This window comes from Mytilus galloprovincialis, chromosome 7 (assembly GCF_965363235.1).
Source record: "Mytilus galloprovincialis chromosome 7, xbMytGall1.hap1.1, whole genome shotgun sequence".
Classification (NCBI taxonomy): domain Eukaryota; kingdom Metazoa; phylum Mollusca; class Bivalvia; order Mytilida; family Mytilidae; genus Mytilus; species Mytilus galloprovincialis.
Genome location: NC_134844.1, coordinates 70,508,743 through 70,527,587, shown reverse-complemented (window position 1 = coordinate 70,527,587; position 18,845 = coordinate 70,508,743). Strand labels below are relative to the sequence as shown.

The 18,845-nt window shown below is 33.3% G+C and overlaps 1 protein-coding gene across 1 annotated transcript; it reads right to left on the bottom strand.

Annotated features, from left to right (window-relative positions):
* Positions 1-9,771: 9,771 nt before the first annotated feature.
* On the bottom strand, positions 9,772-13,463 carry LOC143084260 (echotoxin-2-like). The gene is made up of 3 exons (XM_076260669.1): positions 13,460-13,463; positions 10,931-11,148; positions 9,772-10,575 (listed from the first exon to the last, which is right to left on the bottom strand). Exons 1-3 carry the CDS (start codon positions 13,461-13,463, stop codon positions 10,189-10,191), a joined length of 609 nt encoding a protein of 202 aa, XP_076116784.1. The 3' UTR covers positions 9,772-10,188.
* Between the last annotated feature and the right edge of the window lie 5,382 nt (positions 13,464-18,845).

The window sequence follows — 18,845 nt, the reverse complement described above, 5'->3', positions numbered from 1 at the left end:
GAAAGTCTTCCATTTTGTTTTCTCTTTTTCTGACTTTTTTTTGTATTGGATACTCAAACGCTTGAGTCACAGTAGTTAACTAGTAGTTGTTGCATATGTTCTTTACTTTGGCTTTTTTTTTTATCCTAGGCTTTACAACGTTTAAATATATAAAAAAAAAAATCGGCAATCTTCTCGCTTGTGTCTGTTTAGCTGTGCTTGATGTATATATACGCACCCACGTCCGTTTAGAATGAGAACACTAAATCTACGACTCTCTATTTTGTTCTGCTGCTTCTCCTCTTTATAAAAATAAGGTAATGATGTATAATTGCCAATCAGACAACCTTCCACTAAAATTCAAATGAAGTAGATATAAGCAATGACAGACAACCCGTACGTACGGTACGGTCTTCAACAATGAGAAAAAAATCGGCCTTTAACAATGAGAAAAAAAATACCGTATAGTCGGCTATAAAAGTATGAATCAATTCAATCGAGAAAACTAACGGCATTATTTATAACAAACCAATTTACGAAAAACAAATATGACAAACATGAAAGAACGATAACCACTGAACTACAGGCTCCTGACTTGGAACAGGCACATGAAGAATGTGGCGGGGTTAACATGTGTATGAGTGGTCAACCCTCCCCTAACCTGTGACAGTGGTGTAACAGCACAACATACGCAAAAACTATAAAAATCAGTTGAAAAAAAGCTTAACTCATCAGATCGATACGAGGCAGAAAAAACACCAAACATACACACAGACCGGACTTGGCAGGGTATTTATCCATACATCATTCCTAACAACAAAAAGGACAATACGTACAGATCTGAGAGTACTCGCAGTTACTGACAGCTAGTTAAAAGCCAATAAAAACTTGTAATAAAAATCATGTATCTAAGACTAAAATATCTATGATCAGTACACATCAAACATCCAATGGTTTTAGTGTAAAGACTTCATTAACAGTCAGAGAAAACATTACCTTGTGCAATGCCAAATAAAGGTATCGACAGATTGTAGGACCGTTAAAGTGCATAACTGATAACAAAACTATTTAGTATGATTTAAATTTACTGATAACGAATTCAATATTTATTCCAATAAAAACAATATTCAAAGATTTAATTACAGTGCTGAAATTATAACCTTTTATAAAAAGTTTATTTAAAGGATAGTATATAGATTTCCAGGCTCGATTAACAACATCACCGTAAAATTTAGGATGTGCTATTCCGTCTAAAATAAGTTTTTACAGGTTCAGCCAAACTTGCAAACTACATCTTTGTATCTATGGGAGAATTTAGTAAAGGTTCAGAGTAATCTGTGGTAACGAAATCCTTGACTTAATAATTAACAAGTAATACATAAATTGCGCTTATTGAAATCCAATACGTCACTAAAGACACGGGCATAACGAACGAGTTGGGATATATAAACACCGTACGATGGTGACAGAAGAACATCACCGTAAAAAAAAAAAAAAAGGGTAAGAAAAATCAACCCTTTTGTCGCAACTTTTTGTGTAGAGTTCCTGGTGTCAAACTGAAATGTCTAAATTTTGAGAAAGGACACTTATTGCTGTTAATATTTGATTTATTTAAGGTAAGTTTCTGTGGGTAAATTTCGGCAGTATATTTAGAGAATTCTTAATTATTTAACGAAAAAATATCATCAAGATAACGATCAGTGTTGTTGAATTTATCAATTAAATGGAATTTAAACGGGTCTTTACTGAGTTTGGCAATACACTGTAATTCATAACAGTACAAGCACAAGTCTTCTATTAAAGGGGCACAATTGGTGCCCATAGGAATTAATACAATCTGTCGATAAACTTTATTGCCGAAACGTACATAAATGTTGTCAAAAAGTGAAAAATGTAAATCTTCTTACAAAAAAAATAATGGTGGCCATCTTAGACGCCATGGGTTTTTTTTACCGTCATCTTGGATTTTGTATTTTTAGATAATCGGAAAATGTTCCAATATAAATATGCTGCAAGAAAATATTTAGTTTATAGTACTTTAAATAGCAAATAAGCAAGATATTATTATTCAAAGTATAAAAATAGCACATTATTTTGTGTTATTTTGGGACCGTTCCAATACATTAGGCTTTTAAAGGCATTCCATTACAAAATATGCGGGGGAAAAAATCCTAAAATTGTCGTAGCTTCCTTATTAGTTGGAATTTTTTCTACAAATATAGTGCAAACTGTTTCTCTGAGAGTACTCTTTCAAATAATGAGTTAAGAGAGATGTTAATTACAGGTGTAAAACCACTAATTTATAGTCCAATTGCTTTCTATGTTAAATTCTGCAATTTCAAGCATTAATGGCTTCTTTGTCTTAAGTTCAAATAAAGTGGCAGTTATTTCATGTCAAAACTGTACCTTATCCTGACTTGTGCAGCAAAAATCAACATATCTTTAATTGCATATTAGAGCGTACTGGTTCCCTGAAGTTTGATAGTACAAAAACACGAACTTCTGATCTGAACAACAGGTCAAATGTGCCCTTCTATCAAAATTTCATATACTTTTTTATAATTTAAATAAATCTCTCAACAAGGGTTTTACAGTGATCTCAAATCCCAAAGCTTTCATTTGATACCACAAATAACCAAATATACCAGCAATTGGCAAAGATACAGCTATGCGTAAGAACTATTTTGTTAAAAATATGTACTACTTTCTTGTATGTTCTTTCCGACCAGGCCTGAATTAGTGGTTCTATACCTATAACAGCACTAAACTTGTTATATTGACTTCTGCTTGGCTTCATTTCCTTCTATGATCTATTTCTAACATTGAAAAACACATAAAGCTGTTGTCAAAACACCAATTTTCCTTGAAATAAATAATTCACTAAGAAACCCAATAAAACATAAACACTCACTAGATAATTGAACCAAAAGCAATATTTATCTATAAACTAGTCATAATCTACAAGTTGCATTGCTTTAAGTGTTAGAAAATGCAAAAACTAAAATTTCAGGTAAAATCTTAACTGTGTGCATGCTGAATGTCCAAAAAAGGGTAAACTACCTTAGTGTAACAATTTGAAGGCTGTAAGTTGACACTAGCATATTTGTTACATAAAATAAATAATGTAACATGATTTCTGACATCCCTCATTATCCCTCTCTCTCTCGATCACTCTATCTCTCACTCGCTCACTCTAGCTCATTCGCTTGCTGACTCTATTTAGCTCATTCGCTCGCTCACTCATTCCACTGTATCTCTCACTCACTCATTCTCTCTAGCTCACTCGCTTATTCACTCTTTCTGTCACTCACTCTGTCGCTTATTGACTTTCTCCCTGTTACTTACTCATTCACTCTCTCGCTCGCTCATTTATTCCCTCGCTCGCTCATTTATTGCCTGGCATACTCATTCACTCACTTTATTTAGCTTATTCACTCACTCTATCTAGCTTATTCACTCACTCGCTCATTCACCTACTCTCGCCTCTCTCGCGCCCATTCATTCACTCTCTCGAACTCACTTACTCTCTCTCTCCAACTCATTCACTTACTCTCTCTCTCCAACTCATTCACTCACTCTCTTTCTCCAACTCATTCACTCATTCTCTCCAACTTATTCACTCATTCTCTCCAACTCATTCAACTCATTCACTCAATCTTTCCAACTCATTCACTCAATCTCTCCAGCTCATTCAATCACTCTCGCGTTCTTACTTACCCTTAAATATTACCTTTCCTTAGACATCCTCCTAGGCAATTTACAACCTAATAGGACTTAGTCCACTTCTATGATGACTGGCAGAAGCAATGCTTATGTTTTACTCAGCTGTGAAAAATCACAGTATATACAGGAGAACACCATTGTCTACCAGTTACAGGGAAAGGGCGACACCTTCCCCTTCAGTTAAACTTCATTAGGTGAGCAGCAAGTTTAACTGTTTTTTGACATCAAACTTTAAATCTCAACCAAAATGTTGTATGCTTTGGTATTTTACAAATGACTTCCTGCAGTTTTATCTTACAGAAGGATGTTTATGATATTTTCCTATCATTTGAATGATGGTTTTTCATCATTCTATGTACTTTTCAAATATAATTGTCGAAACATGTTTTATTTAATAAATTATTGATAAAATTCCAAACATCCATATTAAAGGACGATAACTGCAATTGATATTTTATTCAGATTGCTACCATGTGTCGGTACGTGTTTTGTAGAAACAGTTTTCAACAAGATCCTTGGTTTGTCTCAGGAAGCTAGCACACACTAAGTTTGTCAGACTTGGAAACATGGTAATATATCACCAAAATTTCGACAAAAAAGTACTAAAGTTGTATAATCAACTTCAGTTATCGTTCAAAATCCATGGATTACAATTATAACGACTAGATTTTGACCGACTGCAATAATTGATTCTAAAAACACAAAACTGCGTAGAAATTATCATTATAGGTGTAAAACCACTAATTCATAGCCCCATTGCTTTCTATGTTAAATTCTGCAATTTCAAGCATTAATGGCTTCTTTGTCTTAAGTTTAAATAAAGTGGCAGTTATTTCATGTCAAAACTGTACCTTCTCCTGACTTGTGCTGCAAAAATCAACATATCTTTAATTGCATATTAGAGCGTACTGGTGCCCTGAAGTTTGATAGTACAAAAACAGGAACTTGCTGATCTGAACAACAGGTCAAATGTGCCCTTCTATCACAATTTCATATATCACTTCTTTATAATTTAAATAAATCTCTCAACAAGGGTTCTACAGTGATCCCAAGTCCCAAAGCTTTCATTTGATACCACATGTAACCAAATATACCCGCAATTGGCAAAGATACAGCTATGCGTAAGAACTATTTTGTTAAAAATATGTACTACTTTCTTGTATGTTCTTTCCGACCGGGCCTGGATAAGTGGTTCTATACCTATAACAGCACTAAACTTGTTATTATATTGACTTCTGCTTGGCTTAATTTCCTTCTATGATCTATTTCTAACATTGAAAAACACATAAAGCTGTTGTCAAAACACTGTATCACTGAATTCAAGGTCTAATTGGACTAGTAGTAACATATGCGACAAACAAAGAAAACTACATCTGGATACTAATAGTGACAGATATGACACTTTTTCAATTTTACTAGTTTTGATTTGTTAATAACTTCTCAAATAACAGTGATCTGACCTAAATGTCTTATTTTTATCAGAGATTCTTAGTTGAATATAAATACAGTGGTCCAAACATAAATATAATTGATAATTTTGTCCCCCCTTTTTTCTACATGTTAAAAAAGGAGAGTGATTACTTTTTTGTATAAACATGGATCAACAAGAGTAATTTATATATCTCCAAGTTAGACAACTTGCTAAAATGGTTATGAAATGCATTTCCAGTGAGATTTTGGAATTCCTATATAAGTATACACCAATGTTCCTTGAAATAAATAATTCACTAAGAATCCCAATAAAACATGAACACTAGATAATTGAACCAAAAGCAATATTTATCTATCAACTAGTCATAATCTACAAGTTTCATTGCTTTAAGTGTTAGAAAATGCAAAAACTAAAATTTCAGGTAAAATCTTAACTGTGTGCATGCTGAATGTCCAAAAAAGGGTAAACTAACTTATTGTAACAATTTGAAGGCTGTAATTTGACACTAGCATATTTGTTACATAAAATAAATAATGTGACATGATTTCTGACATCGCTCACTCTAGCTCATTCGCTTGCTGACTCTATTTAGCTCACTCGCTCGCTCACTCACTCTAGCCCACTCATTCACTGTATCTCACACTCACTCACTCTCTCTAGCTCACTCGCTCATTCACTCTTTCTGTCCCTCACTCTGTCGCTTATTCACTTTCTCCCTCTTACTTACTCATTCACTCACCCGCTCGCTCATTCATTCCCTGGCATACTCATTCACTCAGTCGCTCCTCTTTCCCGCTCATTCACTCACCCTATCCTCTCTCGCGCTCATTCCCTCACTCTCTCCAACTGACTCAGTCTCTCTCTTCAAATCATTCACTCACCCTCTCTTCTTTCGCGCTCATTCAGTCACTCTCTCCAACTCAGTCACTGTCTCTCTCCAACTCACTCTCTTCAACTCATTCAGTCACCCTCTCCTCTCGCACGCTCATTCACTGACTCTTTCTCTTCCACTCATTCATTCACTCTCTCTCTTCCACTCATTCATTCACTCAATCTCTCCAACTCATTCACTCAATCTCTCCAACTGATTCACTCAATTTCTCCAGCCCATTCACTCACTCTCGCGTTCTTACTTACCATTAAATATTACCTTTCCTTAGACATCTTCCTGGGCAATTTACAACCCAATAGGACTTAGTCCACTTCTATGATGACTGACAGAAGCAATGCTTATGTTCTACTCCGCTGTGAAAAATCACAGTATATCCAGGAGAACACCATTGTCTACCAGTATCAGGGAAAGGGTGACACCTTCACCTTCAGTTAAACTTCATTAGGTGAGGAGCAAGTTTATTTATATGTGGTGGTGTTTAACGACCTTGACTGGCCTTTCAGCCCTCGCACGGTCGGCTCGGTGCCCGAAGGCGTTTGGTGAGCTTTAAATATTCTGGAGCCATGGGTCAGGAACAAGTAGTGGAGGTCGCAATATGGAGGCCGCCATCTTGGTTTTGGTGAGTTGTTTTTGGTTTTTGACTATTTTGTTGTTTATTCTTCACTAACGGCTGCTTTCAGGGCCAGTTTGGTCAGCTTGGCAGCCCGCTAGCCTCGATGATGGAGTACTGGTAGATGATCTCGGACGTAGTTCGAAAGATGACAGGAAGCATTATCAGGACCAAAGCCGTGAGGCAGTGAATTGAAGGTCGTATCACCCAACAGCCTAGGATACAGCCCTCGGACGTTAATCGGCATAACACTCCCCATAATACAATGGTTTTGGAGTGCATGTTAACGCGGGTACGCCAACCGCTACGTCTATCTGTACGGCATGGATCGGTTTCTGTCATCTTAAGTAGTAAGTCGTTGATATCTAACTGTAAACCCTCATCGAAGATAGCGGGTAAAGGAGAGCTGGCCCAGCACGTCCGTTCAGCTGTAATGACTGAGACGTGAATGAATGCAAGTTTATTTGTTTTTTTGACATTAAACTTTAAATCTCAACCAAAATGGCGATGCTTTGGTATTTTTACAAATGACTTCTTGCAGTTTTATCTTACAGAAGGATGTTTTTGATATTTTGCTATCATTTGATTGATGGTTTTTCATCATTCTATGTACTTTTCAAATATAATTGTCGAAACATGTTTTATTTAATAAATTATTGAGAAAATTCCAAACATCCATATTAAAGGACGATAACTGCAATTGATATTTTATTCAGATTGCTACCATGTGTCGGTACGTGTTTTGTAGAAACAGTTTTCAACAAGATCCTTAGTTTGTCTCAGGAAGCTAGCACACACTAAGTTTGTCAGACTTGGAAACATGGTAATATATCACCAAAATTTCGACAAAAAGTACCAAAGTTGTATAATCAACTTCAGTTATCGTTCAAAATCCATGGATTACAATTATAACGACTAGATTTTGACCGACTGCAATAATTGATTCTAAAAACACAAAACTGCGTAGAAATTATCATTATAGGTGTAAAACCACTAATTCATAGCCCCATTGCTTTTTATGTTAAATTCTGCAATTTCAAGCATTAATGGCTTCTTTGTCTTAAGTTTAAATAAAGTGGCAGTTATTTCATGTCAAAACTGTACCTTATCCTGACTTGTGCTGCAAAAATCAACATACCTTTAATTGCATATTAGACCGTACTGGTGCCCTGAAGTTTGATAGTACAAAAACAGGAACTTGCTGATCTGAACAACAGGTCAAATGTGCCCTTCTATCAAAATTTCATATATTAATTTACTTCTTTATAATTTAAATAAATCTCTCAACAAGGGTTCTACAGTGATCCCAAGTCCCAAAGCTTTCATTTGATATCACATATAACCAAATATACCTGCAATTGGCAAAGATACAGCTATGCGTAAGAACTATTTTGTTAAAAATATGTACTACTTTCTTGTATGTTCTTTCCGACCGGGCCTGGATTAGTGGTTCTCTACGTACAGGTTCCAATCCTGTTTTCTTATTTTTTTTAAGAATGTTGCATATCCGAATATGAAAGATCACCAGCATCATGACGGATGTCACGTTAAGAACATGAAGAAGGATCTGATAACTCTTCTGGATTTTGTGAAGGTCATTTTTTTTTTTTTTTTTTTTTTATATATGTAGACTTTTTCTCGTTTTCTCGTTTTATTTCAATGACATTGTTAGTTTCTGTTCGACATGGATTTTGAAAGTCTCTTGGGTATTATATGTCTCTTTTTTATGACATAACTAAATGGTCTAAAAACCCCACTAATTGGCAGGAATGAATCCTGGATTGGAGGACAATAGTGGTGCAACCAACATGACTGAAGAGGGTCACCAAGCTGAGCTAGTCCATAAAATGTTGACGATTCTGATTATGCCAAAATAATTTTTCGTCTATATTAGGAACAGGCGATTGATCGACAGGTGAAAGCCTTATTAACTGACAAATTCTCTGATATATGATAATTGGAGAATACACTATGAAAATCATATTCATCAAAAATAGAGAAAAGCCATGACCAAAAAGAAAAATGACGGGGAAAAGAGCAACAAAAATAAAACTCTACACAGAAAACAAACGATTAAGAAACAGGAACTCCAACCAAGCTCTATTGCCCTGGAATGGTAAGCAGTACATGTTTCCATTTCTGACACCCCGAAATAAAAAAGTATATTCACCTGTAGAGGAACAACACTCACTTTTAAGTACCATGCTAACTTTTGCCCTTTTTATTCATTTTCATCCGATTTTTTAAACATTCAAATGAGAAATAAAACTCAATAGTATCAAAAGCACAAACATACAAAAAATGCCGTACCATTACTGAGCATGTTGAGGGCACTCTAAAAATATTAAAAAAACCTCAATAGTATCAAAAACACAACCCCCTCCCCAAACTCTTCTCCGGTTTCCAAAGGAGTGCGTTTTGCTCAGCCCTTTAGTTTTCTTTCAAGTGTTTTGTAGGCCGTTGTTTGTATTTCCCGGTTTCGTATTTACATTGGCTCATCAGGTTCTCTTCGACTTATTTGTTTTCAATGTCTCCTTACGTGTAATCTCCCATCTTTGTTTTTTTTTTGGTCGCCAATCTCAAATACTCCGCTTACTATGTGTTATGTAGTATGAACACTAGTTTGCGCAGGTACATGGTATAAATGAAATATTACTTATAGCGCAATCGTAGGTTATCAAATCAAGGAAATATATTGTGAGTAAAAACGCAATACTATATATTATTTTATTAAAAAGGCAGACTACAAAAGATGAGAAGAGTAAGCTATAGCTGACTAACTAAATGCATATGTAAATTACAAATAATTGGTATTGTGCTATATCTTTTTGAATCAATTATCAAATCTGATTGAAAAAAAGTAAGGCGGTCATAGTTTGCCTTTTTACATAATGTTCACTTTAATAAACAAACAATAGTAGACACTTTTAGTTTTTAAGTTGATTTGTTTTCCTTGGTCGCCATGTTGGAGGTGAAATTGCTTAAATTTAAAAGAAAAACGCACACTGATGAATATAAACAGAGGCATACAAATATTGTGCAATACATATTTTTCATGTATATGTAGTCTCGCAATCAGTAAATCAAGTTTAATTTTCAAACATTTATGAAAAATTTGTGCATATTGATTTCGAACTTGCTTCTTTCAAATGTTATATATTTTTCAGGGAAATGCATTATTAAGATTTTCACTAGATAAGGGTCACAAGTTCAATATTTTCCTCAACCTTCGGATTTGACTCAAAGTATGTTCTTCTTATTAGTGTTGTTGAATGTACGCCTTGGAAGTAGCCTCAATTTTGTTCATTCTTAATATCTAAATCTAAGTTGTGTTTGATGATAATACATAGCATATACAAAGATTGAGAGTGAACACATATGTGGCCACTTTCATTTTTGACAAAAATACATCTGGAAAAATGATATACATGTATTATGGCATATTTTATAGATTTTTCCATATTCAAGAAATTGCAGACGCTCACATATGTTTCACGTTAGCAGCAGCAGCGAGTAAAAATATATAAAAAAATAAAGAATTCAGGCAAAATGTCATTCATCACGCTTAAGTCCTTGTGCAAGATCTGTCTCATTAAGAGGCTTAATAATAATACGAGCTGTTGGTTTGTAGCTTGTTCCAATGATTCCGGTTATTTCAAATTTTTCGTCTTTGAACGATAGGATATTTGTGTCATAATAGTAATCTTTCCTCTTGAAATGCAAACCGCTTCCACTTTCATAATAATACATTTGGCTGAACCAGTCTTTGTGCGCTTGATTACCGGATTCAGTTAATCCCACAGCAAGCCAGTTGCTATGAAACCAATGGGAATAAGGTACACTCCACATAACAACTGCCCGTTTCCCATGTCCGTCTCCTATCAACCAAGAGGCAACTCCCGCGCTTCCATAGGTGGACCATGAAGTCTTGTGTGTAATCTGAAAACCATATATATACACATTTAACTGTTTGCATATACAATAAACTCATCATAGATACCAGGACTAAATTTAGTATATACGCCAGACGCGCGTTTCGTCTACAGCAGACTCAACAGTGACGCTCGAATCCAAAAAAGTTTAAAAGGCCAAATAAAGTACGAAGCTGAAGAGTATTGAGAACCAAAATTCCTAAAAGTTTTGCCAAATACAGCTAAGGTAATCTATGCCTGATGCAGTGAAAAAGGATATCACGCAAAGAAACGAATAGAAATTAAGGAAGAAATGTTTATTCATAGTAAACAAGTATTCAAAAAGTGAAAGTAAGACAGTGTGTTCTCTATCATTTATTTACAAACTGTTCCTTCTCTCCAGGTCTTATGGAAACTGCAGCGGAATATAATTGTCCAGAGTATGGTGTAACTCTTGCGTCAGTTAGGGGGTATTTTGTCCAGTTTTCTACTATGACTGTACATTCAATACTGTATCCTCCTCCCGACTTCGTCATCGATAAACCAGAGGAAATAAGTAGACTCCCAAGTATTCCAAGTCCGTTAATAGATTTACAGGATCCTAAATTTAAAATAAATATCATTTTACACTAACTATTGAGGATTAAGAATGTAAAGGGAGCTACCATTTGATTTTTAGGGGGAGGTGTGGGGCTAGGGTGAAATTTAAAAATAGGGAGCATGAGCAACTTGTCAAAAAAAAGACAGGGTGACAATTTATTTAAAAAACGTCAGGATAAAATAAAAAAAAAGGCAGGACCGAATGGAGTGAACAATTAAATGCAGGGCAGAGTTTACAACTAAAAAAAATGCAGGACAAAATATTTCATCCTAGCCCAACACACTCCCATATAGTTCAAATGGTAACTCCCAAACCAAAACAAGCACGTCATGTGTTAAATCGAAGAAAATATAGAAAAGGACGGTTTTTTGGAGGTTGAAAGCGGTAGAGGTTGAAGTTGTTTACTGTAGGAACTGTACTTTCTTACTGTATCAACACCTATCATGTTTTTATAATTATAACAATTTATCTGAATTTTATATTACTTAAACAATTAATCCATTACTGTTAGCCATTAACTCTTCACATGTTCATTTCACATAAAATTTGTAGTTACACATTAAATAAGCAGTTTTGTATGGCTATCAATAGATATAGGAAGATGTGGTGTGAGTGCCAATGAGACAACTCTCCACCCAAATAACAATTTATTAAAGTAAACCATTATTGTTCAAGGTACGTCCTTCTACACGGAGCCTTGGCACACACCCAACAACAAGCTATAAAGGGCCCCAAAATTCCTAGTGTTAAACCATTTAAATGGGAAAACCAACGGTCTAATTCAAGTATAATTTTTTTAAATTCAACATAATTTGACTTAAAGACATAAAAAAGATCATAAGAAGTTAAACAATAGAAGAAAAATAACGATTGGTTTTAAAAAGTAAATTCTCTTACCTAAAAGGACAATCAAAAGTAACCAATAAACCATAATTTTGATCCAGTGCTTTTCAAGATCATACAATTTTTATTTTTAAGAATTAATTGTAGCTGCTTATATATCAGTATATACTCATCTGGTCATTCAATCTTTCCATTGGTTTTCCTCGATAAAATGATTTCATTGGGCGACCAAAAAAAAAACGTCATGAGTGGGGTTTAGTTTTAATCAAGGTAGGATGCGTCAATATATATGTTTGCCAATGTGCAACCTGAAAATTATATGTTGCGGTTATAATTATTTCTTATCACTGTTTAGAGCAGAGTGGAGGAAAAGGTTCGGCGGATTTCCGTAGTATAAAGAAAACGTTACATTTAAATTTGAAGAATAGAAAATTTAGACAGGCTGTAGAGGAAAAAATATATACAAAAAGAAATCATGCAAGCTGAACTTTTTATAAAGTTTTAAAACTTAAAAACAAAACCGGAGACACACGCACATTTTCCGTAAGAATATGACTACATATTTTCCAAATACGTTTGTATTAACTATGAGTTGTACTACTAACTACTTATAAATATATGAATTCACTAGGTACTCGTTCTGGTTATTCAGTGTCTAACTCCATGGGATACTCTGCCAACTGCTTTAGGTCTATTAACTTTAGTAATGGCAAAGAAAAGTGCAATTAAGATAATTCTATAAGAAAAAAAAAACACTTCTTAATCAGTTTACTGTTTTATATTAAAATAAAGAGATGTTTTATAATTGCCAATGAGACAACTGTAAATCAAATTAAAAAAAAAGTGGACCTACGCAATTATAGGAAGCTAGTTATTGACGAATTATCATTAAATATGTCATTCTTGTCTATGTTTTCAACTTTAACAGTTAAAATCATAGTTAAGGATGTAAAATTTCTAGAATTAAACTTTTTTTCTTAACCTGATTTTTTTGGTTTATAAGACCGTAACAAAATAATTGGTGAAGAAAAAATCATATGGTGATGCAGTTCTTTTTTTGCTACGGCCCTTTGAAAATGCGCAATTTTGATGATTTTCCCATTTTTCATCGATTTTTACCTATTTTTGGGCTATTATCGTGAAAAAAATCACAGTTCCACAGTTAAACTTTTTTTCATACTTTCTATAAAGATGAAGTGAACCAATCTGAATAAATTTTACTTAAAAAAACTATAGGTAGGTGTTAATATAATAAAGTTTGATCATATTTTGAGCTTTTTTGTGTAAAATTTACTATGCTGTCAATTTTGTATTTTTGTGATTTTTCTCAATTTTAAGAACAAAATGCATATTATTTAAGTTTTTTTTGTTATAAATAATTGAAAAAATACACATCTAAGAAATTTGAAAAGACAAAAATGATATGGGATGTACATGGTTCTTGTAAAATCATTTTTGTACCCCTCACCCATTTTCTCAAAATTTTGACTAAAAATACAGACTTGATTGGTGGTAAAATTTGAAAACTGGATTACTAATAAACCATTCTTTGTAAATACACAATTTTTTCACAGAGTTATGTTTGATTATAATATTTTTAAAAATTCATTGATATTTTCCACATATTTTGAAAGTAATTCAAGAACGAGATTTTAACGAGACTGAACGAGACTGAAAAGTCAGAAGAATACATTCTTAACATACATTTTTGTATGTATCGCTTTAATATTACCACAAAATACTATCAATCGTCAACAGTGCACCTCTTAAGAGTATTTCAAGTAGGATTTGTGATTATAAGGTTAATGCCACTTCAACAAATATAAGCTGAACGGAACTGTTTATATTAATTTGAATTTCACAATCTTCCCTGTTTATTTGTTTATTTCAAGTAGTTTCCTTCTTCCTTGAATTGTGAAAATTCTAATAGTATACGACTATACGATTGCTATAAATACGCTCTTCCAACCATGTAATACATGTAATTGCACCCACATTATTGAAATTAGCAAATAAAAGGGTGTGTTGCTTTTGTCTTGATATTGTGTCTAATATAATTTTGAAATGTATTGGTTTGTGTACAACTTCTGGTCCCTTGAATCATCTCACGATTCACTAAGATGTAAATAAATTATCTTTGAAGTAATATCAATATAGGTAGAAAGACATCTATAGAGGCCAACGTTTAGTTTTAATACCTAAATGAATTCTTTTAAAAAGTCAGACAGTAGCAGAAAACATAATTACGTAATCCAATTTAGCTCTGTAACTAAAACTAATTATGCAGGTTCTTGGGACCAACATACATGTAGAAGTAAAACATAAGAATAAATGTATATTGGTGTTACTTGAACTATCTAACTTGGATATTATTTTTTTTTTTTTTTTTTTTTTTTCAAAGGATACAATTTTCATTTTTTTTTTACTGTTTATGTTTTTTTATAATCTTGGGGGAAGCGTCTTGAGGTGGAGCATAGCACTACAGGGAGATAATTCTATAAGAATTAGTTGAACGTTTTAATCACATTCTATAATAAGCGAAATATTAAGTTCCTCAATGATCAAAACTATTGTTTGTATTACTGCTACATATCCAACGTTTTTTTCTGGTGTGTTCTTGTTTTTGGAAATTTTTATTTTCTATCGTCTCCTAGGAAATGATATTAAGAATTGAACGATGAAAAGTCAGTGCGTGAATGCTTCTTACCACCTGATTGGAAGATATTACGAGACGTGAATAATCAAAGTTTATTGATTGGTTAGGACAATGCAAACTTAGTAAATGGCATTCAATCCCGTAGAGTATCGAATTTGTCCTCTCTATTTTAGCAATTAGTTTTTGCCTGGTCATCAATCATGCATATTCATGATACTGATACACAGGTAAGTTTTATACATAAATAGCCGAATCTTCTGCAGTTTCGTAAACAACAACGTTAAACGATATATACTACTTCATAACGTGTGACCTCGTGTGTGGTAAAATTTGTTGATTGATGCACGTGGCTATTCTAGCAAATGAAATAATCTACATAGCGAGAGCACTTTCCATTTTCATCAGCTAAGAGACGACTAGCCATTTTTGAAAGGCTAATACCTGTTTGTTAACGGGTCAAAGTAAATATGTTGTCAAAATTCTGTAAAACATGTTAAAGAAATTGTCTACCAAGTATAATAGATCATAAGGAAATGTCAAAATTAAAACATTTTCATAAAAGTAGTAGATATCTATATACCTGTACTACAAGGGGGGAATCACAACATTACTTGTTCACAAGTATCTTTTAAGCGCATAAGAACGGAATTAACGGATTTAAATTTAAATACATGATTCAAATGTTCAAAGTTTTAATTTAGCTACATGTATATCAAAACAAGGAAGGTACATTCAAACGAACTTCTGATACTTAACCCCTAAAGGGAGAAATTGTGCTTGATTTTCATATGATGAAGGCATAATATTTCACTCAGTTTAATTTAAGTCTGGAGCTGGCATGTCAGTTACTGCTGGTATTTTCTTTTTGTTAATTTATGTATCATTTAAATTCACTATCCGTGTACGGCAAGTACCACACCCTCTGTGTGTTAAAACATTCGAAATTGATTGGTCTATTTATATTGTCTTCCAATCTGGTATAATGTTTTTCCCTAGTCAGCATAATTAATCTCAATGTGCAGTTTCACATAAAATGTTGCATCCCTGTCGACCTTACTTGCCAAACTCTTCTAATGATTTTTTGCAGATTAGGGAAAAACGTATGTAAATTTAATCAAAATGTATTTGCATTTGTCATTTGTATATTTTCGTAAATATTTTTATAAAGAAATTAGGTTTGTTTTAAAGAAATTAGGTTTAAATTTACCGCTTTCTCTCAAGCATTATGCAAATCCAAATTTGTCAAGCCTCGATTGAGTAGATTTCTCCTGAATGCACGCAAACCTTATTTGCTAGTTTTGCCATCCATCTCTCAGTAACATTACTAAAAGTGTTGTATTTGTGAAATAATTGCTGCTATTTTTAGCCCTATTATTTGCTACAAATATTAAACAAAAGAAATAAAAAAATTCTTTGTCAGAGACGGTAAAAAAGGCTAATAGATATTTCAAAATTTTCTGCATTTGGTTCAATGGGCTTTAAAAATTCAATGAAGGTGCATAATTATAGTTTTGTTTTCATCTTACATAGGTGATGTACTTTATAAGCAGCTTAGAGATACTACATTTAATGTTGTGATTGAAATATCGGTATACTGTCAATATTAGTTTAAACATATTTATTTATATTGGATTGGGAAACAAGTTTTGCAACTTATATAAATCCCTTTCCACTTTGCGGGTGCGAGTGCTGTCTTGTAGCGGCATTAGCCTGCTCTTTTTCGAAATTTTAAAGGGTGTCTTTTACGTGCAAGAGATATGTCTCTCTCTAAACACGGATCAGCCATTTATCGTCCCCTTCCGATGGACTATCATCGTTACCTCAAGACCAGACTCGCAAATGGTGTCAAGGAAGAGCCAAAAATGTTGTGCCTGAAATTTAATCCCGAAACGGGAATCGAATACTGTCAATATAATATGGATATGCTGACACAATATCAATCTGGAAACAGAAAGATTTTTTGGGGGTATGAAATGCATGACTATGCGAATATCTTTAAATTTTACACTAATTTTTCAAAGACCATTATTAACATGTCTGAGATCTCAAATGAAACATTTAGTTTTACTATTAGACGTAGAAAATGCAAATGGATTTACAATACGTGGTTTTATCGCTATTTTGTGCATTTTTCTTTTGATCTTATTTTGTGCATTTTTCTTTTGATCTTATTTTGTGATAATTTTCATATCATGCTTCTCGCTTGAGATGGAAAAATTATCGCTAGAAACTAAGGAGGCCACGTGGCGTTGCTAACGAAATTGACATGAAATTGACAACGTCTTCATAGGTAAAATTGCGATAAACAGATTATCATTGGTCATCTCAACTCGATTGCTTTTCTCACTTTCGCTGTTGAGATGATCAACGATAATCTATAAGTATGTCACATTTTTCAATCAATCTCCTAATTAAAAGATGATGAATAGCTTTTGTGACAAACTCGTTACGGTTGATTGCCGATCGATTTTTTTAACATATAACGGCGAAGTACTGTTAATAGGAATTTTGCAACTGTTCAAAATAGTGTACAAAATTAAATCTTGACATCCTAAACTTTTCCAAAACAGATAGTGATTTTGTTAGTCATTGTAAATAAAAAAAACAACGGAACACTTAATAAGAACTAGAATGTGTCCATAGTTTACAAATGCCCCAATTGCACTTTTTGTTTCTATGTTAGATTGGAATTAACACTCTATTTTAAATTAGAAAGATCATGTCATAAGGAACATGTGTACTAAGTTTCAAGTTGATAGGATTTCAACTTCATCAAAAACTACCTTGACAATAAAGTTTAACATAGAGCGGGACAGACGAACGGACGCACAGACCAGAAAACAAAATGCCCATAAATGAAGCATACAAATAGCAGCTTCTTGTATTAATGCATGGCTTTTTCTTATATTTTCTGGATTTGCATTTATATTAAGTATGGAAGAATGAGGGTATAATAAATTCTTAGGATAATGTTGCACCATCAATAATTGATACGGATTGTTGCAAAGTTAAGCAAATTACGAAATATAACTGGAATTCATTTGCAAGAACTATCTTTAAGATGAATGAAAACAAAAACATATGCAAGGGTCAAGCTAGGATTTTTATTCTTTGTATTTTATGTTCTAACAAATATTGTAAATAAAGACATTTTGAAGATATGTTGTATTTTTCTCTTTGTGGATAAACTAGAAAGTGATTATAGCATCAACCATATTCCATCTTAGAAATAATTTATCATTAGCAAAACTGAATTTTATCCATCAATGCTATTTATTTCGAAGAAGATTAATCTTCCACGCAGAACAATATCAGTACCGCTACATACTGCCTTACACTGTACTCATATAATATGTGTAACGTTATGTATTGCAAAGTATGTACCAAACGGATATAAACACTGTCGCAAATCGATAGCAGTGTTAATCATAACATGTTATGCGTATCGCTTTTCCTGGAATTGAAACACATACAATACTTTACTTAAATATTTATGATAGTTGTTATCCATTCGTTTGATGTGTTTGAAATTTTGATTTTGCCATTTGATTGGGGCTTTCCGTTTTGAATTTTCTCGAAATTCAGTATTTTTGTGATTTTACTTTGCTTTAATCTTGGGTTACTTTGATTTATTTTTCCGATAATTCTATGATTATGAAACTGTTTTTCTTAAAAAATAAAGTATAAAGAAAGGCAACAGTAGTATACCGCTGTTCGACATTCATAAATCGATTGAGAAGAAACCAATCCCGGTTACAAACTAAAACTGAGGGAAATATATCAAATTTAAGAGGAGAACTACACCACAACACTAAAATGTAACACACACGGAAACGAACTATAATATATGAATGGCCATTTTCCTGACTCGGTACAGGATATTTTAAGAAGAAAATGTATACAAGCAGTTATCGCTAATCTTATAATGAATACAAAATAAAAGCATTCCATATGAAAAAAATAACTCAAGCATGTGTGAAGTAAAAGCTACCAAAATTTATTTGACATTTACTTCAGTGATGCCAGAACAAAAAAATTGTAATTCAGGTGTATTAAAACATTATTTTCATGGGCAAAATTAAAGCTGATGATAGTATAAATCATATTCCACGTTACAAAAAAAATAAATAAAAAGATACCAGTTCAGTACTTTTTTAACCTTGAAGAGTAGCGACTGTCCAAGTTTCATAACAATCCA

What these genes read in the sequence shown, in the direction of transcription:
- LOC143084260 (XM_076260669.1), bottom strand. An exon ending in CTGGAGAGAAGGAACAGTTT is followed by an intron (nt 10,576 to 10,930) that starts GTAAATAAATGA and finishes TATGGTTTTCAG; the next exon opens with ATTACACACAAGACTTCATG.